Below are 21716 nucleotides of genomic sequence, written 5' to 3'. Positions count from 1 at the left end.
GCTGTAGTATGACCGGTTGGCAGCCAGCACACTTGCGCGTAACTCAACATCAATGTTGTTGTCGGTGCTGACTTTTGACCCCAGATAGGTAAAGTTTTGGACGACTTCGAAGGTGCGGTCACCTATCTGTACATCACCCCTGCGTAAATCAGTGTTTGTTAGCAGGGCCGCTGGTGGTGCCACCATCATTGTGGTTTTCGCCTCGTGAATCTCCAACCCGAGGTTCTGTGCCGCACGTAGAAGAGCCTCAAACCAATGATGTCTATGTCATCAGCGTAATCCAGGATCTGGATTGTCTTATAGAAGATGGTCCCCGAAGTTTCCACCTCCGAGTCGCGGATGGCTCTCTCTAGCGCCAGGTTGAACAGGAGTCAGGCAAGCCCATCTCCCTGGCGCAGGCCCTTGGTGGTAGCAAAGGACCCTGAGAGTTTTCGATCCTCCTTCACCTGGCATGTGATGTTGGCCATTGTCATTCTTACAAGCCTGCTAAGCTTGGTCTGGATTCCACAAGAGCTCATTGCGTCGTACAGTTTTACCCGGGCTATGCTGTCATATGCGGCTTTGAAATCAATGAAGAGATGGTAGGAGTGGAGCTGTTGCTCCGCCATCTTCTCCAAGATTTTCCGCATCGTGAAGATCTGGCCAGTGGTTGATTTTCCGTGTCGGAATCCTCTCTGATAGTTTCCGACTATCTCTTCGACGAATGGGACAAGTCGATTTTGTAAGTAAGCCAAAAATTGCAGACATGATCTAAGAGGTCGTCAGGCCAAGAAAGAAGAAGACTCCCTTGGGTGATCCAAAAGCTCCATCATATAAATCGAAACCCTGTAAACGTATGTTTAGCCTTCAATTCCTTTGAAACGCGGTCGAGTAGTGTATTGTGGAAGATTTGAAAAGTAAGAACCGTTATTCAAGATGGAAGTACATTAAAGTACAGTTAAAGTAATGTACCCACAAACTCACTTCACACAACTCGACGATGGCTCTACATAGTAAGCAGCTTTACCGAAAAAAACAAACACACATCTCAGATGAGATTGGTTGATTCTGATAATGAGCATAAGCAAGCAACGGTTACAAAGTTGTCGAACAGGAAACAATTGTACGATTGATGGCAATGCGTCCGCCCTATTTGATCAGATAATAAGTGGTTCTGTAAATGAAAAAAAACACACACACACGCTTACAAGCTACCGTTATCATCTCACCTGTCATTTTATAACGTCTCACATTCTATGTTGTCTTATCAGCCTCCTTAAAGTCACATCTCACACATTCGGAATCGGTTCGTAGCAAGCGTGCCACAACAAAGTAACTCCATTGAACAGAGCTGCGGGATTGTTTGAAGCCCTTTTGGCAGGGATTTTGTGGTGTGTGGGGTTTTTTATTATTATTTTAAAGATTCTGTTTGTTCCTTTCTAGTCCTCCGGTATGATATGTACACTTACAAAAAAGCGAAAGAATGCTCAGTGTGTGTGTGTGTGAAGAGTTTGCTTTGGCCGTTCGCTTTCTCCTCTTACTTACACAACTATTCTGCTAACGGGCCAAGTTTAGCTGGCTATAAGTGGAGTTAAGGCAAGTTAAGAAAGAAAGAGATTAAGGGACAGTGTAACGAGTGGTAAGATGCAGGCGAAAGCGCATCATCAGAGCACCTCCTTTCGTGCAGGCTGTTTGCTGCTGTCCTCCTCGCCTGCTTCGACATCAGATCCGTTCGACTACAAGTAAGTTCGTTCGTTCGCTCACAACACTATTACTTCTATACTATTTTCCTACGACAAAATCGACCTCCCCTTAGCTGATTGTAAAGCATTCAGGAGCAACAGTACAGTACGCTGCTCGCACATTGCTTACGCTTTGTTAGTGTGCTAAGGTTACAAACGTTTTGCACCGGAAATTGATGCCCAATTTTGATAGCTGCAGTAGATAGCTAACAATCCATCCTCCCTGCCACCTGGTCTATCCGTTAACTGTTTCTGCTCTCTATTTGGCACGAGGCACCACGAGCGATCATCCTCAGTTGCCTGCTGTTCACTTTCCTTCCTGTGATGTTTCCGTCTACATGGGAGGATCATAAGAATGTAGTCCGCTTGTTTTGTTTTTCCTTAATTCATAAGCTCGAATAACACTCACACACTTCACTCTCCACGTGTTATCTTCTGTTTTGTTCAAATTCATTCCCTAACTGTGTCTGTGTGTGTGTGTGTGTAATTTGTTCAAATTTTGTCTAATCTGCTTGAGCAAACATCTTGTACGATTTGTTCATTTAGTTCCAAAAAAGAAGAAAAAAAAACATATTTGTACCGCAAAACTGAAATCATTGTCTCTCGAAATCATGTCCAGCCTCGTCGGGAAAGCAGAGGACTCGCTACCCAATTTTTTTTACGTATCCTGCTTGCACAATACACGCTACAAATGCCGCTCGGCTAGATGCACTCGGTGGTAAGAAAAAACGCAGTGCAAGAATGGAGAAAACACCACCGTACACCGACGGGAACCGCTGCGCTGTTCCTGAATGTCATGCGCGGAAAAGCTGTTTTACAATAAGGATTGAGTTTTCCCCCTAACGCTATCTACTACCGTCTACCATTTTGTTCTGCTTAGTTTGGTGAGCTGTCTTGCTGGCTGCCCTTCGGTTTGTTTCATCATGCTTATAGCGTAAATCATCACTCAAATAGGCTTAATGAGGCCTCTCAATTCATTGCTCTTACTCAACGCAACGAATGTTTCCATAAATTCTTTGGGGTGGAGCATTCGGTAAGGTGTGATCGAATTAAACTTAATCCGGATTGCCAGCTAGTGGTGTTTGTTGGGTTTCAAGGCTCGTACTTACGGCAAAGCCTTACAACAGATCAGATGAAACCAATCCAATAAAAGAGATCTTTTATAACATAGTTTTAAAATGATTAAAATCAATTAAAATAAAGTATGGTAAGATAACGATTAACAGAAGTAGATTATCGATGGTGTGTATGTGTGTGTGATAGGACCTTTCTGATCGATCCGGACCGGCGCCGGCCTAGTTGCTCGATGATCCAATCTCGTACCGACCGTTTTTCAGCACAATCACCAGCACCGTAATGTTATCCACCGAGCCCCGGTTGTACGACTGCAGTGCGATACTTTTCGCCCCAAAGTGTGGTTCGTCCAGTCGTTCACGCACAAACGCCACCGCTTCCTCGTTGGTGAACGTATCCCACAGGCCGTCCGATGCAAGGATGAGAAATTGGGGCCTACAATAACGGGGGGACCGGTTGATGAGTTAGTGCTGTGCTGTAGTGGTTGCCAACATTCCTACCCTTACCTATGATCAACCAAATCGAACGAAAGCACGTCCGGATTGGCGATGACCAGATTTTTCTCCTTCAGCGGATAGTCGCCGAGGGCGCGGGATGTGGCCAAAATCCCGGCCACCCGCCACACGCCCTTGAACGCAATGAATCCACCGGCATCGGCAATGCGCTTCTGCTCCCGCACCTGTTGCGGTTTGTGATCGAACGACAGCGGGATAGCGTTGCCCTTGTGGTCGCACATGACGCCCCGCGAATCGCCCACGTTGGCCACTATCAGCTTGCTGCGGTGTATGACGGCAATCAGGGCGGTCGTTCCGGCAAAGTCCGACTGTGTTGGGACGGGAAGAGAAGCGAGAAAAAAAACACTCATTATCGGTCTTTCCCAACGACTTTTAAAACAAATCTCGTCGCGGGTCTTTCCGGAGTAGAAAATCAATCGGGGGAAAAAAGGCTCCGAAACTGATAAGCCGTTGTTGACCAAACGGACCTAGGAATCGGTTTTGCACGCTGAGTGGCTTTAGTTTCAGTAATCGGCGTGCAATCATGGCTACACTTCGACGCTTCGTGGGGCAATTCAACGCTCTGCCCGCCATTGTTCTGCTGCTGCTGCTTCCGGTATGCTGTATCGGGCGACCGTCAAGGACTTCGATCACCGACAACGGTGATACGATATCGGCCGCTGGTTCAAGTGGATTCGGTTACGAGTTGCTTCGCAGTCAGCTGGACGAAATGCAGGCGAGGTAGGTTGCAAGCTGTTCGAGCATTGCTGCACCCCGACAACCATTCATCGGTACATTCTCCTTTGCAGCATTTCACAGCTGCAGCAAACTGCCAACCGGCCGAACGAGTGTGCAGGACTGGACGCCAACATCGCTACCATTCTGAACCGTCTCGAAGCGATCGAAAATGGAATGAAGGGTGATGTAAACAATAGATTCTTAGCGCCGCCCAATCCTCCTTCGCCACCGAGATCCACACTGCCTGAACGCAACGGGTTCGACGAGGAAACGCTACAAAGATTTATCGAAAATGCTGCAAATGCGCGTTGGCGCGCGTTGCAAACGCAGGAAATGCTCAACGCTAGAACGCGTGAATATTCTACACCGCAACCACGATTCCGGCAATCCGTATACGATAGAGGTAAGAGAGCAAACCGCCATTTAAACCCCGCTTCCGGTTCGTGGGCATTGATGGGCATATTCTAACCCCCTTCAGTGTACAACTCTTGTGACGATGTTCCGGAGTCGGGCGTGTGGAAGATCCGCCAAGGCACACAGGTAACCAACGTTTCTTGTGTAAAATTTTAACCAACCGCATCTAGCCTACCACAAAAAGGGAATGCTTGCCGAAAATAAACTAGCCTGGATGAATTTGCTTACCAATTTCTTAGCTGCCTCCACCAGATCATAATCGGCGGCCAGCACTTCGTCGGTAATGATCTTGCCGAAGTTAATGCTGCCGTTTTGTACGTAGCATCGGGCGTCGTACGTTTTCGGTTTGACCGGCGCCGGACCGCTTCCCGACGTGCCGTTCAGCAGGTTCTTCTTTACCTGCTGTCGCGCCGGTGATTGATTGCCCATATACTTGCTCAGCAGATCGTTCTCCAGCATCTGATTACTGCTGGCGGCGGCGGCGGCGCCACCACCACCCGCCGCTCCACCTCCTCCACCACTACTGCCGACCGTGTCCTCAGTCTTGGATTTGCGAAAGCTCTGCCGCCGTTGAACCGCCCCGGAAGGATCTCCATTCCCGTTGTGCGCATTCAGCTTGTACCGCTCGTTCACTTCCGGATCCTTGTCGGAGCTCTTGTCTTTGGCGTCTTTGGCCCCACTTTTCTCATCCTCCCCCACCTCCCGGTCGGTACGCTCTTGAGCACTATCTTGAGCACAAAGAGCCGTCTTGGTCGGGGCCGGTGGTTCCTTACCGTCCGCAATGGCCGACGATTGCATCAGCTTCTGGTGGATGTTCTTTATCAGCACGTTCTTGGCGTATTCGGCCGCGTATTCGCCGCCGTGCCCATCGAAGATTGCAAACAGGGAAATGCCGCTGCTGTTGATGTTTTCACTTATCACAAATCTGCAAAGAATAAATGCGTCAGCCAAGCAGAGGAAAGAGAACAGAGGGTTAGAAAGCTCTTCATCGCTAGAAAGAAAGCCGTTCGAGTGTCTGTGTTTACGTCTGCACAAGGCGCGGGCAGTCTTAGTGTGCCATGTGCTCGCACGAGAATCCCGGTTGTAAATAAGGGAAAACGAGCAAACAACGATCGTAAAAGAAGGCATTTTTGATGACGAAGCATCGCCCCATCGTAGTAGGTACCGAGGCAGCACAGTTTATCTTGCTAGCGGAAAACACAGCGCACACCGCAATTTGTTTGTCCGTCTAATATGCAACGTGTAAAAGGCGGCAATCGTATTGTGGTGCATGTCCTAGCCGATATTTTTCGATACATGGATTTGTGGATCTAGTTTCATGCGTTCGAGATGCGGCTACTATATCTTGTGCCGTGCACATTTCTAGTGCACAAGAACGCACACAAACATCGCGCAATTTACCCCGTGCTTCGGTTTTTCTAAAAATACCCGTACAGCTTTGATATTAAGTGGAGCGATAACCGGCTGAGAAAAGTGCGCAAGTGGAAGCGACCGGCCGTGTAGGGTTTAAGTTGCTCTACTTTTTCACACGCCGCCACCTCTTATCACCAGCGTCTTGGTGCCCTATGCTACCCGCCCAGGAAGGGCTTCCCTTAAGTAGGCTTTCACGCATTATCTCTCACCTGTCTTCCATCTTGGCGCGACGTCCTTGGACCGCGTACACGGCACTTCCGGTGGTGCGCTCGTCCCAGCTGTTCTTTTCCGCCGCCGAGGCCAGCATCGAAAGCTTCCCGGACCGACCGCCACCCTTTCCGCCCAGGCCGAGCGAGTTGCTGATGCGGCCGATGAATCCGCGGCTCCATACTTCGGCTGCTTGCAGGTACAGGACGAACAGACAAATCAGCAGGCCGGCGATGAGCACCTCCGGCTTCAGCAGGTACACCCGCATCACTTTCCAGACGTAGCTGAGCGAGCTGTTGAGCGGCGTAACGCCGACTGCGAACTTCGAGAGCAGCTTCATGTGCGACTTGGACAACGTTTGATACAGTATCTTATCTTCCAGCTCGTCCTCCATGTCCTCTGGACCACCCTCGCGCCCTGCCCAAGATGCGCTCCGCACCTTTCCGCTGTCTGCACACTAAACGCACACGAACGACACGGGGCGTCAATAACAAATGCACCAGGCGCAACCCCGTTCCAATCTGGGTCACTTCGTTCGCACACCTAACAACGAATGCGCATCTTCCGTGTGCGGAACTTCAAGCGCGGGACGGTCGGTTCTTCCGTGCGATGAAATATTAACTTTTCAACTGCGTAATGCAAAAGTCAGCTGCATTCCTTCCGCTGGGAAAATCGGTCTCACCCCCACGAATTGATGACGCCAGTGGGATCGCAAAACTTGACTGTATGATTCTTTTGGCCAGGGTTGGTAGTTGGTACGTTCAAAACCGTGGTGCTAATAGGGGTACAAAAGCCCCACCGGCTGCCGTTGGCGTGCCTACCACCTACTTCCACTTCGGCAACAATCCTACAATCTACAAAGAAACTAAATTTGGCCACAAATCGTCGGACAGCTGCAGACTACATATGAAAATGTATTGCAAAACAACAAACTCAAGCACCAACACAAACGCACCACACGAATGACAACCAGACGTCAAATCGAGTCAGGGCTCTCGATTATCCGGCTCTCTGGACTATGGGCGAAATGCTCAAATTTGAGTTTTATGTTGGTTCTGATTTATGTTGAAGTAAATTTTGAATGATTCTGAAGGCAATTGAAGAGTAACTCCAACTCTCTAGCTATATACGACTGTACATAAAACAGGTGCGCTCGTTTTGATCATCGTGGATATGCCGACAAGTTAAAATAGATAAAAGGACATTGCGTGTGTAATACACACTTACGCCAGCAGCTCAGATTATTATAACAACGAGTATTTTTTTTAGAAATACTTCTTCTTTTTCTTGGCTTAACGACCTACCAGACAAAGCTGACAATTTGATTGTTTACTAGACTTAATGATATCACAGTATAGTAAGTGCATACTACGAAGAACGATCCGGGTAGGATTTGAGCCCCGGACCTGCCGTGTAAAGATTGGTGCTACTGCAGCCTCGACCTCCGAACCATATTTAAATTCTACAATCATAATCGTTATTATAGTTAAAGTATTAAGGCTGTTGGATTTTTAGAAACACTAAAATTCTTTGCAAACATCACGTTTGATTTGGTTTCCTTAACAAAAGTAGATCAAACAATCGATACTCTGTAGCTTTCTTGAAAATGCATCAAACACATTTCATGAGGAACTGGATAGCGTTTCTAGAACCAAAAAAAAAAAAAACAGTTACGCGTTCTGAGTATCTTAGAATTGTGATATTTTTTTTTTCTTCGTTTAGAGCGTGATCGAAATTGGTCTCATTGAATTAACATCTGACGACTATGTGTCCGGGAAAGTTTCCTGTTACGATAGACCTAAGCTAATGTCAGATCTAACAAGATATCCAAAAATTCAACTTTATGGATCATTTTTCAAGTCGTCTTGGTGTTTGTTGAAAATGAAATGGTGAGAATCCCAGCATTTAATCCTTGCCAAATGCAGCTGCTGCTGTTCAACCTGTTTCGTTGAGTACGTATAGGACTTCTTCTTGGCTTAACGATTTGATAAGAAATGGCCATAAAATTACCTACACGGCTTATTGATGCCTTATCGCGCAGTCTTTGCTACGAGGAAACATTTGGGAAATGGGACTCGATATAAAGTCCGCCGCGATAGAAAACATCTCCAAACAAAAGGTTTTCTATTAAAAAGAAAATAAAGAATTGGTAATTTGAAATCATTGCTAGTCTTAAACGTTTGACCTATACCGACAATTACTATTGAGTTGAATATTTATTCCAACCCTGCAAAGCGGGTTAGCAGCAACGGAAAGAAATTCAGTCTGTTTTACCCGCCACATTCCATTTTCCATTCCACGTGCACGGGCCGTCGATTGTTGTCTGCTTGAAAATGAAAACAAAAAACACACACACCAAGCCAAAGACCAAAAACAAAAACAAAGGCAGCTCGAACGCGCGCGCGAGAGAGAGAAATCTCATCGCACGCACACATGCACAGTCCCGGCTGTGCTTCTCAGCACAGTGATAATGCTAGGGCAAGTGAGTGGTCAACATTATTTTCTTCCCATCATGATGCTTGCAAAAAAAATGTTATTTTTTATTTACGTTTAGAAAAATTCAATGAAACTGGTTGCAGTGTTTTTTTCTGAAGAGTTTCAAATTTTTCCCTTTTTTAAAAGGACTGATTTCTCATTACATTTGCCAATTTTATTCCATCTCTCTATTTACAATTTATGACCACCGAGCCTCCATCGTGCGATGGGATGCTAGAGCGGATACCGTCTCACTCACTCATTCACTTTGAGCAATCGGCTAACGTAGGACGTGTTTTTCGTGCGTGCGTGTTCGCGAACCACACACTTCGGCATCGGTGGCCCTATCGCGTTTGCCCTTTTTTTCGCTTCTACCTCGTTATCAGAAAGAAAGCCGCCCTAGCTGGAAACGCTTTCCAGACGCTGCCAATCTAGTGCAGAACGTTACCCATCAAACGGCGGATCGGTACGTGAATGCGTCGTGTGTGTTTGTGTTGGTGCGTGCATAGGTTAGTTCAAACGGCAAGCGAAACGGCCAGAGCCAAAAGGGAGACAAAATCGATTAGTCGGGGTCACCGTGATCACGCGAGTAGGAAAAGGATTATCGAACAGCTCAGGTTGTTGCGTAGGGTTTGACAGTGTGTGTGTGTGCGTACCATCCAGCCGACATGCAGTGAGGATGTGTTGGTGAAGTTGGCTGGTGTGTGCGTGAGCGTAGTCCTGACAGTTTCCTTGATATATCAGCCCCGTTTCCAAAAGGTAAATAGAAGCCGAAATTGTGAAGCCTATTGGCTAAAATGTGGATGAAGATGGTGCGATTTTCATTGAAGATCACCCTAAGCTGGTTGAAGTAACGTGTGTATTCAATCGGCTGGCTGCTACTGCAGGATGTCACCGAATCATTCATCCGGAACGGTCATCAGCGTAGAGAGCAGCCGCTGTTGACATGCAGTTGCTGCTGGCTAGCTGGCTGGCGATAAGGAATTTCTCCTCGCCTAAGTGAGAGAGTTTTTGTCCTCGATAGTGGACAGAGGCCGCTAGAATGTGTTTGTGTGTGTATGTGTGTGCACCATCAATTCTTTAATACAAGCAGCGAAAGTGATGAATGACCGTCCGGCAATTCTTTCGCTATTCAGTGAGCTGCAGCATCCGAGAGGCGTTCCCAACATACAACCGGATTGTGGATTGTGCGTTTCATTGTTTACGTCTTCCCGTCTGTGGTAGGCTCTAGAATAAAACAAAAAAAGAGCCAAAACCCCGTCCCAAAAACCAGTTTGACAGGTGTGCGCACACTTATCCGGTTTACCTTTGTGTGAGAACAAGCTGGTTTTTTTAAATAATTTCGTCTACCTGCCCGATACCCACTAGTGTACGCGAAAAGGCGTGTTTATGCGTTCTCTGACGGGATCTGCCTATGTTTAGCGACGAAAAGTGAAAAAGGAAAAGTTTTCCAAGCAGTTAGCAATTTAATCGAGTGTTGCTTCTTACAGCTAGTGCGAAATTGGGTTGCCGTTGAAAGTGAAATTTGTGGCCGTGCAAAAAGTGGCAATCCGTTTTGTCTCAAGCTCCATTGAAAAGTGAAAGAAGGAAAAACAAGTGTCCTACGTACACGCAGGGAGAGAAGTGCATTTGAATTTGAATAGATGTGTGACGGCCTCCCCTGCGTGACACGTACCGATTGTGTGCATGTGCCTTCACGGGCCTGTGAGATAGTGCTTGTGCGTGTACGCGTGTGTCTGTGTGGGTGTGTGTCAGTTTGCCCATGTGCGGGAGTGCCGAGTGGAATTCGTTAACCCTGTTCCCGGAAGGAGGCGCAAGAGCACGCAGAATCGATTAAACCTCCCAAAAGCGAAACAACAACAACGCACACACACATCCATAAAGTTGCATATTATCATCAACCACCACCCCACGCCGGGCGGTTTCAACAACCCGGTTTTGTGTGCAAGAGCGGAGTAGTCATCACGCACAACAATGACCGAGCGGAAGTTCACCCGTGGGCTTAACAAGCCCGGCATGGCGGCACAGCTAAGGGAAAACATCTCACAAGTTGTACGTGAATCCACTTCACTTGTATGTATTTAATTTTGTTTATTTTAATTTAAATCCCACTCCCCACCACCCCCCTACTCCTTCCACCCTCCCTTCGATGGTCCCTCATCCAGCCATGCGAGTGAAAACAGAAATGAAATTCTCTTGATTCCTCATCTGCAATATTGCGGAGACGCGAACTACAGCCAAGTTGGTAGGGAAATATTTTTGCGTAAGTAAAATGCGGGGGGGAGAGACCCCTAAAATTGTATGTGGATGGGCGTTTGTTTGACGGAAACAGATGATGTTGATCACGATATGTGAGAGCCTCCCTCTGGGGCAGATGGGGCCAGTGCAGTGGCCTGGTACTTAACGCTAAAGTTCACGCTTCCATGGTTTCAACGCAAGCGATGATGTGCGGTGGTTGCTTTGATTTGGAGAGTGCAGCTCGATTTAGTTTCGAGTGGGGTAAAACAATTTCCATCCGGTCGTTGTTGTGGTGGATGCGTGCCGCAATTCGTTCTAACAGGTTTCGGTGCCCCGGTTCCCGGCAATGGATGGTGATAGATCTAGGCGTTTGTATTTGTTTGTGGGGGGGGGGGGAAGTTTTGGGAAGCTGGAAGGCAAATTTCACCTGTTTTAAACCGTGGTTGTGCGGGTTTTTGATTGGGGCCAGGCCAGGCCAGAGGTTTAGTTACAGATGTGGGGATTAAGGCGTGCTTGCCTCGGTTAAACCTTTTCGTTACAATGTGGCGTGGAAAACGGAAAACATTTGGTTTGCATAATGCGTTAGTAAAGGGTGTGAGTTTTGCATTTCGGGCTTAAATATGTGGCTACGTTGGGTACCCGCAATGAATTGATGATATTGCTCGAATAGTTAAGGAAATCGTTAGACCATTACTCGAGTTTCAATCGTTGTGATCCACGATCCGATGGAACAGGCTTTAGTGGTGCTGATCTTCACAATCCAAGACTGGGCATCGAATCGCGTCTGGAATATCTCTAAGTATGCTAAATATGTCTAAGAAGCTGCAGTGACCAGAAACTGATATACTAATTTCTCTGTTATACAGAAAGGTAATCGTATATTTGAAGTCATCCAAAACTTCACCTATATTGGATCAAAAGACAGCATCAACAAAATAATTTAGTAGAGTATGCTGGCTGCCAACCGGTCGCTCCGGACCGGACTGTCTGCGCAACTTCTCCACCCTAAATACCTGTCGCGGCGAACGAAGCTGGGTCTAAATAGGGCACTTACAGTCCTAGTAGTATAAGCCCCTGAGTCCTTGCCCCTGTTTAAAATTCACAAAGTCCTCTTAAGAAGCCTAGAAGGATTACCGCTTGCAAGAATCGCGAACTCTTTGAACTGTACCATGATCTTACTCTTGTGCAGCGAATTAGTGTAGAGAGGCTGATCATGGCATGAGAATGGCACCAAACGACCAAGCCCGATTTTTTTTCATAGATGGAGAAGGCGTGGTAAATGGCCCAAGTTTAAATAGATTGATTGAGTTAATGCGTCGATCAGAATGGCTGGGATATTGGATTGGGAAAAGAAATATTGGAGCTGATAAGTAGGTCAAATTTCTGAATGCAGGTCCTCTGTAAATACAAAACAAGCACTTGTTGTTTGAAAACGAACTAAAACATTGAAGACAATTATTGAAGATCAATCTCTCCAAGTAATAATGCTCGCATAGAACCGTTAGGAACTCCATTCAGGTTCCTGTAATCTTATAGAAGTAGTCCTCTTGTATAAAATTTTGCACCAACGTTTGAATAAAAAATCAACATTCGCCAAACGCGAAGAGGCAAAAACCCCCCCCGTGACTGCAACCCGATACCGTTGGGTGCGCGAAGCGAGCGTAAAATTTCCCGCCACAACGCATTCGCATCTGTGGTGGCTGGTTTCCAATGCATCAGTTTTGGTACATTTTTGAGGTACGTTATCAAGTTTTGTAGTGGCACTCTCTGTGTGTGTGTGTGTCTGTGTTTGCACAGCAACTTCCCACCAAACCGGGCAGACCGATGACTCATCATCATCGCCGTCGTCGTTGAGCTTCTGTTTCGCACACTCCTCCCATAGAGAGCGAGAGATACGCGCCACCGGCACGTGTTTTGCAGCCGTGTCCTTCTCCTTGTGGCCGATGCTGAGAAAAGAGGCAGCATAATCTGACACCGCGCTGCTCTTGGCCCAGCCACCACCTCTGCCCGCGGTGGATTATGCTATGCTGTTGCTGTTGTTGTTGGTAGGTTTTGCTTCGTCTTCCCCCCACCCCCCCCCCCCCCCCCCCCTTTTGTGCAGTAGTCATCTGCCTTATCCATTACTGCTGATCGAGTGAACTGGGTGTATTACTTTTTTGCAAATAAGCATTACGCTGCTGTTGAAACAAAGGGCTGCGGCCCTATCGAATCCCGAGGAATGCGTCCAGCCAGAGTTTTATATCATTCATTTTTTTGCACCATAATCGTAAATAGGAATGAATGCGACTTCATTGTGATAATCGGGCGGATTATTAGATTGCAATTAATACTTCCCTAGCCCCGAGCGTCATCATTACAACAAGTTCGGTTTTTACGAACTATATTGGGCGTAGGTTACTCGCTACAAGTATTTGGAACGGGAAAGTGTACCCCAAAACTTACGTCATGATGCAGTCTGTGTCAATCGATTCGAATGAAACGATTTATATAAACCATGATTTGCCTTAAGAAATGGGTTTTGCGTAGGTTTCGCGAGACTTTCATACACCCCACTAGGCGTGTAACTTCGTCGTGTGCGTGCAAATCTTAAAATCCATCACAGATGTTTTGTCATTTCCTTTGCCTAGTTGGGCCGAATGGCGTAAGCTGGTGTACAAAAATGTTTAATAACTGCGAGCGATTGTATTGAAATTCAACACGGAAAGTAGATTTTCCCAGAGCATTATTTGTGCTCAAATGGCAGTTATTTAATCAAAACTAAATAGCTCAATTCCCACCTCTACTAGTCGTGCTATGAGCAAATAGCTATTTTGATGACTTAATACGGTTTACTTGGAGCTATAGAAAGGGAAATAGTTTTGAATTTTCTTCAAATTGAATTCCTATTATTATAGTAGCCGAAAGGGCCTTAACCATAGTTGTAAGAAAAAAAAATCCTTAAATCAGAATTTGAAACTTTTGGTGAAGGCGCTTTGACTTGACTACCTTGCCCTTAAGAACCCTTGGCATTCTTTCGCACAAGATCATTCGCACATGATGATGCGTAAACATCAGTGGCAGATGCACGAGTTAACCTACAGAGTGACGATGAACAACGCTCGAAGGGAACATCTTCTCTTACTAGCACGAGGTGACATCGATACTTGAAGTAACCTCTCTCTGCGTTCTCGGCGTTGTTTACAAATGCTTACACCTTTGGTCGAAGGTTAGGCGGTTCGGCTTGCCTTTCTCGTTTTTTGGATTTTCCTTTGGAACTGCTGAGTGTTATTTCTGTTTACCCAGCTACTTTGCGCGTGTGTTCATTTCGCCCGAGATCATGTGTAAAGATGGGCGTCGGTTGAGCTGTTCTCAGTCGTTCTGTTTTGGTTGCAGTTTCTACACCGGTTTCTTTACTTTTTTCGACTGTTGGAGTCACCGAAGACCGAGGACTTCCTTGCGCGTGGAGATTAAAATATTGCATGTTTGTCATCTGATTCGAATGCATTCCAGCTCTCCTTTGATCCTCTTGAGAGTTGTGCAATTTCCGCACCCATCGTGAATTCGAAACGAACCGAATTCGAGAATAAATACCACCGAAAAATAGGCCACCCGATTTGCTCTGAAAAAAAACCCACCAAGAAACCTTTTACCGTCTGGCGCTAGTCTGAGATGATTTGGTGCAGAAGAAGTTTTGCGTAATAATTCGCTACTCTCATTCGCTAGCGTGGAAATTCATGATCTGACGCGTCTGATTTTATGTACTCGCAGAAAGGCAGAGAGCGAGAACGAGCCAGCTCCCGAAATCTCTTGCTGTGTATTGGTGTGCAATAAATTGGGTCACCGTACGACGGTGTGTTCGTCCCACCGGAAGCTGCAGTGCGCCGGTAAACAAGACACGGTGAACCCGGTAAAAGGAAGGCGGTTTTGTCGCCGGGTTTGCGTTCTACGGCATAGCTTCCCATTTCTGCTTATGTAACTCGATGCGCTCACGAATGCATCCGGTGTCTTTCCGCTCCTGGCTGTCGTCCTCGGGTGAGCGATGGGTGGGATGGGTGTTGGGCCGCTTTGGGCCATTGAACTTTACGCTGTGAATTTTTCGAACCCATTTACCCACGTTCATTGGGGGTTTTCTTCTGGGATCGATTTACCTATACAAAATTGAGCACAATTGTGTGTGTGGACTCTGAGAGATTGATTTCCGATAAGGAAATGCGAAGAACGTTTCGCATTTGACCCCGTTAAAGTTTTATGTTTCACTGCTTCGATCGAAGCGTGTCCCGGCAGGTTGGGTGGAAAAGGACTGATTGGGGTGGTCGGTGGAAAACAAATGTTTAATCAAGAATAATATCGACCGTTTAAATGGGACGATGGCTGAGCGAACAAATTGATGCTAAAATCGATATTGTTGTCTAAAAATGGCGTGGTAATGTTTTGAAGTTGCAGAAGAGTCCTCGCACTTTGTTAATTATTGAAAGACACTACTACACTCCGATACTTATATATTAGAATTAAATTTTTCAAATAAGATATTCTTACACCTTTAAAATAAAAATATATTAAAAATACTGAAAAAATCTCCCCAACAGTTTGATCGTCAAACGCTAGCAAGTGAAAACCCAGGAAACGATTCATCAACACCATTAACATATTATTGGTGCAGCTGCTCACCCGAGCTGTGGATATGCTTACGCGGCCACCACAAAAAGTGGTTGTTTTACCACCAGCAGTGCTCGGGCCCGAGGTCATGCCCATGAACGTACTCTGGTACGTTAATTACAAACAATCCACGCACGCAGAACGTTCCCCCAAAGGCAGCTTCCACTCGTTCGAGGATCGCAATATTCTCACCAGCGATCGGTTCGCTTCAATCGGCAATTAAATGTCCCAGCTACGAACGCACTTAGAATGCGTTCTTAAGTTCGCTAGATTCGATGCTCGTTGTAGTAAAGTACACAATCCATTTGTTGCCGTTGCTTTGTTTTCAAATAAATACTCCCCATTCTGAGAATTATCAACTCTCAAGTGCAGCATTCCTGCATGAAGTGGATGTTTTGAATGAAAGGCATCCATTGGTTTGAAGTTGACGAAACAACCAAAGAACCATATCAGGAACGTTTTGTTTTTTTTTTTCGAGGGTTAAACTCTAGAAAGGGAAATTGATTGTGCTTCACCATGTGCAATGTGAACATTCATGCTGGAAGTGAACCGTGATCGTAAAACGAAACGCTTGCTCTAATATCTTTACGTTCGTCAGTGTGCATTGTGTAAACATTGCCATTTAACTGCGCACTTCTCTAGACGGTTTTAGATATTTGTGTTGGAGGGAGGTTTTAGTTTTGCAAAGTTTCCAAGAATTTATCTCGTCTATTGAAAAAGTGCGTCGTCTCTTGCTCGCCCTCATCCAGCTAATCTGAGCCATGGTGTGCCTTGTTAGGGCCAATGTTGACCTTTTTCCGTGTTTAAATAATTCTAACTCGATTTAACTGAGCGATAGATGTTATACTTCATATCAATTTACTTTTGAGGATAACACGTGGTGTGTGTTTGTTTATGTCACGGATGACATTAAAAACGTCACTTTCATTCATACTCTTTTGAAAGGGTGAAAAATCTGCCCTAAATCCTTATTGTTTGTTGAAGTCATCTAATGGGACCCAGTGTAGCTATTTTAGATATTCCTTTTCCCTGATTAAGGCACCAGCTCAGATTACCTTATGCTTTGATTAGATACTATTTTTGGTGTGGGAATAACCTTTCAATAAATAAATATCAGCATCAATGACACCCCGTTAATGGGAATTTATGCTTCAGCGACCCACTCAAAGCAGCAATTAACATTTCTCTATCCAATAAAACATTTAACAGCACACGCGCATCACCGCCGTTTTCTTAATTGATATTTGATGAGTTGATGTTCAAACTTATCTAACTAATTATCATGATGGAAAAAGCGACTAGCTAAGCCGCGGGCGAGCGAGCTACCAACGCACATCCTTATTGGATGACATTCCTCCGGCCAAAGTTTCACCGACAATCCGTCGCGTTCGTTGCGTTAGTTAGACACTTTCCCCACGTAATCGGGCACCGATACGCCGATACGGGTTTGTTGTTGATTATTACCATATGGGTGCACACCACCAGCTTACCCTTTGCTTCCTGCATACCGAACACAAGCATGCAGCACACATCCCTTTCGACGTATGGATCGTGTGCGGTGTGGAGCAGAGTGTGGATTATAGCCATCTTCCTGAATTGCCTGAAGGCAATCGACACTATTGTTGGTTGGCTGGTTGATGTGCCCCCGTGCAGGCCCGCAACAGTAGTCACCACAGCGTTCAATGTTCATTTACGCCAGACAGCGATCATCCGGGAAAGGTACCGAACGGCTCGTTTACGGCTTTGCTTGGGAAGATGCAAAGGGAAAAGAGCAGAAAAATCCAAGGCGTTTGGCAATGGCGCTGTTGTGCGCCCAGTGTCTATAAATAGTCATTTGTTTGGTTCACGATCGCAACGTTCTCGTCGCAACTCGTCGGTCGGAATCGACGTGTAATAAGAGGAAATATGAAGCATATCCACTATTTCTATGTATCAGCCGATCGAAACGATCATTAGATCAAGTTGGAAATGGTAGACTCAACAGCAGATGCTTTAAAGGCATCTAGTATTGGAGTGTCTTAGAGGCTCGAAAGAGTGCCTTAGTGACTCATCTGACTCAACAAACAATCGCTGAAGTATAGCTTTACCGACTCAATTTATACCATTATCTCGTTTGAGAGATAGTTTCTCTCCTTCAGGGATTACTTGGCACAGTTCGGATCGCCTTAGGTCGTAGTGGTGTCTGCCGATCAGAGATATTCGACAAGTGGTCCAAACGTCGGCCCCGAGGTCACCACTTGTCATTGTAAGGTTGGAGAGCCAAGTGCGAGAAGCACTCGTACCATGGGGTGGAGATGGAGCGTATTAAACCTCTGTAAAGGGTCAAAGGGGGAGTGGCTGAGATCACCCCACCATACTCACACTCCATGCGGCAAACGCACAAGCGTGAGGATCTCTAACGTGATCCGATCGCTGACCATGTTTTGCGCGCGCGCATGTGTTTGTATTCGTGCGAGGCGTGATGCGATGCGGGTTTGTTTGTTATTCGCGCGTCTCTTGCTTCGCGGATGATCTCATAGCTTTTGGGCAAACTGGATTTCCCTCCAAAAATGAGAATAAAAAGGGGAGAAAAATGTTGTAGCCGCATGTGGAGCATAAAGCTGACCACACTACTACACTTAAAGGCAAACAGAGCCACAGGGTGTTTCATCGCTGCATTTTGGTAAAGGGAATTTGGTTAAAAACTTCTATTTACCGTCCAAATGTGCGTGGTTTTCGTTCAAGTCAGAAGTAAGCCTCGGAAGTCTGGAATGTCTGTGGAACTGTAAATCTTAAGGCTGATGTGCTGTCGATTTGCTGTCCCCTTTTTAAATGTGATCGTAAATGTAAACATTTCATCCGAACCACGTTTCCTGGCACATGTATATATGGCAAATCGTCGTCGGTTTGAGGGTCATCATGAAGACAGCTGTCTTCGACTTCAAAACTGTTGACCTCCTACACATCCCAAATAATCTGAACAAATCGACGTTTCGTCCTGTGCGTTGGCTACCGTGCACGAAATCCCATCAGCAATAAAATAATTTATAGCGTGGCCCTCTGTAAATGAGCATAAAGCATTACTTTTTACTCACACACCTCGTAGCCTCGAATGATGGCATTTGGCAAACATAATTCCATCTCGAACCTTGGCAAGTCGATCGATCGTTTGGTTTGCTTTTGCCACCAGCGCTTCGGTTCACCAAACACGCCGAAGCCGGTTTTTGTGACAGGTTGACAGGGTTAGCCAGCCGATCACGTCATCCGAGTCGATTTGAACCCTTGGCATGATGGTGTTTTTTGTCGAGAATCATTTTACAAGGTGTTGGAGCGGTGGTTGAAAAATCAATGACAGGCACACTTTCCCCTGGTCTAATGAGCAGATGGAGAGTTCGTTCTGTTTGAAAATAATAAAAAATCATATGCAAATTGAACTCAACCAGCGTGTGTGGTGATCGACCTTACCGAGCCAGCATGACCCGTGTACACACTTGAACGTTACGAACACACACGCGCGCGTTAAGCCATTCGGCGAGCCTCACATAGCTTCAGGATTTACATAATAAGCCGGTCGTCTAATCAGCTTTTCGCTTCTCGTTTTGAAGGTTTATGTTTTAACGATCACTATTGTCAGCAAAAACGTGCCTGCAATGAATGAACCTTCCGTCCCGGTCGTCTTTCAAAATGCTGGAGCTGGCCTGAAGTTCCTTTTTGTTTTCGTCGGCCAAGCCGGTAGCTCTAATCGGGAAGACGGGCTAAAGATAGACGGGTGCCGAATGGAGTTTAACTTCGAACGGTAGCTTTTATTAAATCTCCTTTTTGGACAATGTTGCGTTTTTCCCGTGTGTCTGTGTGTGTGTGTGTGTGTCTGTGTTTTGGGTGTGAGGAATGAAGTAGACGTGCAACAATTTACAACGAAAATGCAAATGATCATCCGACGTCCAGGCAGTATGCATATGGTTTGGTGTTTGGTATTTTTGTTACTTTTTATACATTTTACTTCAGAATTGTTGTAAGTTAATAGTTTTGTACGAAACATCTTATATGAGACATCAAAATCAGTTCAACTGCAAGACAGTTCAGAATTCCATCTGAATATCTCCCCCATTACTCACTTCCTGCTTAGTTTAAAACATATTTAATACCTTTATTGTTCAATAATGAGTCTCGTCTATGCATAAACATGCACATTCTCATTATTCCGCTTTTTTTTTTAATAGAGCGGTGCCAGAAATGCTCTGAGTGATGTGTACCTTTTTTCAGCCTTATCTTGCGTGATCCCAACCCAGAAACTAGAGAACTGAAATGGAATGGGATTGAACAGCACGCCTAGTGTACAATCGTTGTGGTGAGAAAAAGCTGAAACAACAGTTTTGCTATACACAGTTCAATCGGACGATTGTAAAACATATTGAATCGTGAAAAAAATTGAATTGCGTGCCTGAGTGTCTATGCCGCGAGCCATTAATTAAGGCAATGTCAAACAACCGATCGCTTTAACTTCCTACTTTAACCCGCTTCTAGCCGTTCCTTCTCTGGATTGATTACTTCTTTTTTTTTTGCTCTTCGTTGTGCTTCATTGGCAATTCAACTTTCCCATATGTAAATGTTTACTCGGCCATCTGTCCACCAAGCAGACCTAAAGGGCAGTCCCTGTCATATTCGTCGTGGCTGGATGCACTTGATCAACGTTGCACATCGAGCTATAACAGTGTCACTGCAAGTGTCTCTTAACTGTTCAATCCAGGATTTTTAGTTTAGTTTTATTCTTGGAAGGTTATTATATTTTTCAAAAATTTTTAGTAAGACTTGAATCAATCTAGAGTCATGTTGGAAAGCCATCGCCACGAAGGAAACATGCACAACCGTAAGCGCAATATATCAATCATCCGTGATGGAAAGTTGTCTCCAAAACGAAGACGACACCGGTTACGCCGTCAGCTGTGCCGATCCTTCGTCCCGGTACCCGCCTCTGCTCGGTCCACGAATCAAGTTACCGCCAGGGAGCACAAAAGACCTTCATGTTGATGTGCAAACTGAAAGTGATCTCTTCCTCGTTGTCTCGCCGGTGGACAGTTTTGTCGAATGTGTCAGCCAAGGTTTTGCCTTTGGCAAGTGCGCCGATGGGCTGGAAAAGGGAAAGCCAACCCGTTGGCGTACACCTTTCTTTTCACAACCTTTCCGTCGTGGTGGTGATTATCTTCTTCTTTAAACGTTCCAACCGAACGGTCGAACGAGCCTAACGCTGACAGACGCTCCAGCGACCGTCTCCAACCGGTCGTTGTATCGATCATTTCCCACAACATTTTCAACAGCCTCGGAGCAATTTCCCGCTAGGCGCTAAGGCGGTGTTGACTGGAGTGTTTAGAAAACATCGTGTCCAGTGCTTTCTACTCGGTGTTGGTTGTCATTAGACGATTAGCAAGGTCGTAGCGAGTAAGTAGCTAATCGATGGACGGAGAAGTAAGGTGACCCGGGACTCTGTCCGCTTGATGTATTACAGTGCATGCTCAGAGCGTACTATGTCGCGGTTGTGTGGAAATAAGTAGAATACATAATGTAATCAGATGGCCGGACGAGTTACCAGAACAACAACATCATATAACTATCATTTTGAATTTCGAAGCTACTGATATCCATATTTTCGATCAATCTCGCATTCTTTCACTTGGATTTGAGAATTATTTGAAAGTTCTTTCGATTGTGACTGTTAATAGCTATCGATTAATGATTAATCGTCGATGAAAAGAGGGCCACCATATCAACATGCTAATTGCATTAGAGGTCATGGAGATGTGGGTTAATGACAACCTTAGCATAATAAAACGAGACGTTGCCTCGTGTTGCTTGTTCCAGTGAGGTTGTTATCGGACCAGTAAAACCTGCATGCAATATGTGAGGTAAATGGAAAAAAATGCGTCTGAAAACTGGTCCATCTCTTCATAAGTAAGGGCACCAATAATTAGCTATTGGTGTCAGGTCTTCTTGTCCGCCGGTAATTGGTGAAGGGCGAAGGAACGTCACACAGTGAATGATCATCGATTTCCTTTGCTCCAGTGACCGTTTAAATTGTTTAGGTTGATAATTACAATGATTGAGAAGATGTTGTTCGCAAGTGACTTTCTTAACGCTTTCTGTAGAGAATTTACTGGATGTGATATCGTGATTGTCTTGCGATAGATGTAACACGTCTGGTTTCTTTGCGAGTGTGAATTCAATTGTCCTTTATTCTTATGCATTAATTAGAGTTCATTACAAATTCATCATGATTCATTTCTACCCTATAAACATTTTCGTAATTCGAACATTCCGGCCACCAAGAATGAAA

General features: G+C 45.5%; 3 protein-coding genes across 8 annotated transcripts in view; 2 read left to right on the top strand and 1 right to left on the bottom strand.

The window, feature by feature from the left end:
* Nucleotides 1-1338: 1338 nt before the first annotated feature.
* Nucleotides 1339-7023, bottom strand: LOC118514548 (protein phosphatase 1L). Its single transcript, XM_036061539.1, has 4 exons — nucleotides 6064-7023; nucleotides 4670-5366; nucleotides 3302-3618; nucleotides 1339-3230 (listed from the first exon to the last, which is right to left on the bottom strand). Exons 1-4 carry the CDS (start codon nucleotides 6453-6455, stop codon nucleotides 3017-3019), a joined length of 1620 nt encoding a protein of 539 aa, XP_035917432.1. The 5' UTR covers nucleotides 6456-7023; the 3' UTR covers nucleotides 1339-3016.
* Nucleotides 3717-4672, top strand: LOC118514576. The gene is made up of 3 exons (XM_036061578.1): nucleotides 3717-4030; nucleotides 4099-4430; nucleotides 4506-4672. The coding sequence occupies exons 1-3, from the start codon at nucleotides 3834-3836 to the stop codon at nucleotides 4595-4597; spliced, it is 621 nt and encodes a 206-aa protein (XP_035917471.1). The 5' UTR covers nucleotides 3717-3833; the 3' UTR covers nucleotides 4598-4672.
* Nucleotides 7024-8791: 1768 nt separating the features above from the next.
* LOC118514508 (dedicator of cytokinesis protein 11) overlaps nucleotides 8792-21716 on the top strand; it is an 84379-nt gene continuing 71454 nt past the window's right edge. Inside the window, exons 1-2 of one of the 6 annotated variants that reach the window (XM_036061447.1) lie at nucleotides 8792-9002; nucleotides 10027-10609. In XM_036061447.1, coding sequence (XP_035917340.1) covers nucleotides 10511-10609 — 99 coding nt within the window. In that variant the 5' untranslated portion in view covers nucleotides 8792-9002; nucleotides 10027-10510. Of the gene's footprint in view, nucleotides 10610-21716 lie in introns of all 6 variants that reach the window. The other 5 variants (XM_036061446.1, XM_036061445.1, XM_036061444.1 and 2 more) reach the window with 5 other exon arrangements.

This window comes from Anopheles stephensi, chromosome 3 (genome assembly GCF_013141755.1).
Source record: "Anopheles stephensi strain Indian chromosome 3, UCI_ANSTEP_V1.0, whole genome shotgun sequence".
NCBI classification, from domain to species: domain Eukaryota; kingdom Metazoa; phylum Arthropoda; class Insecta; order Diptera; family Culicidae; genus Anopheles; species Anopheles stephensi.
Note: the sequence above shows the minus strand (reverse complement) of the source record. Positions and strands in the feature narration are given on the sequence as shown.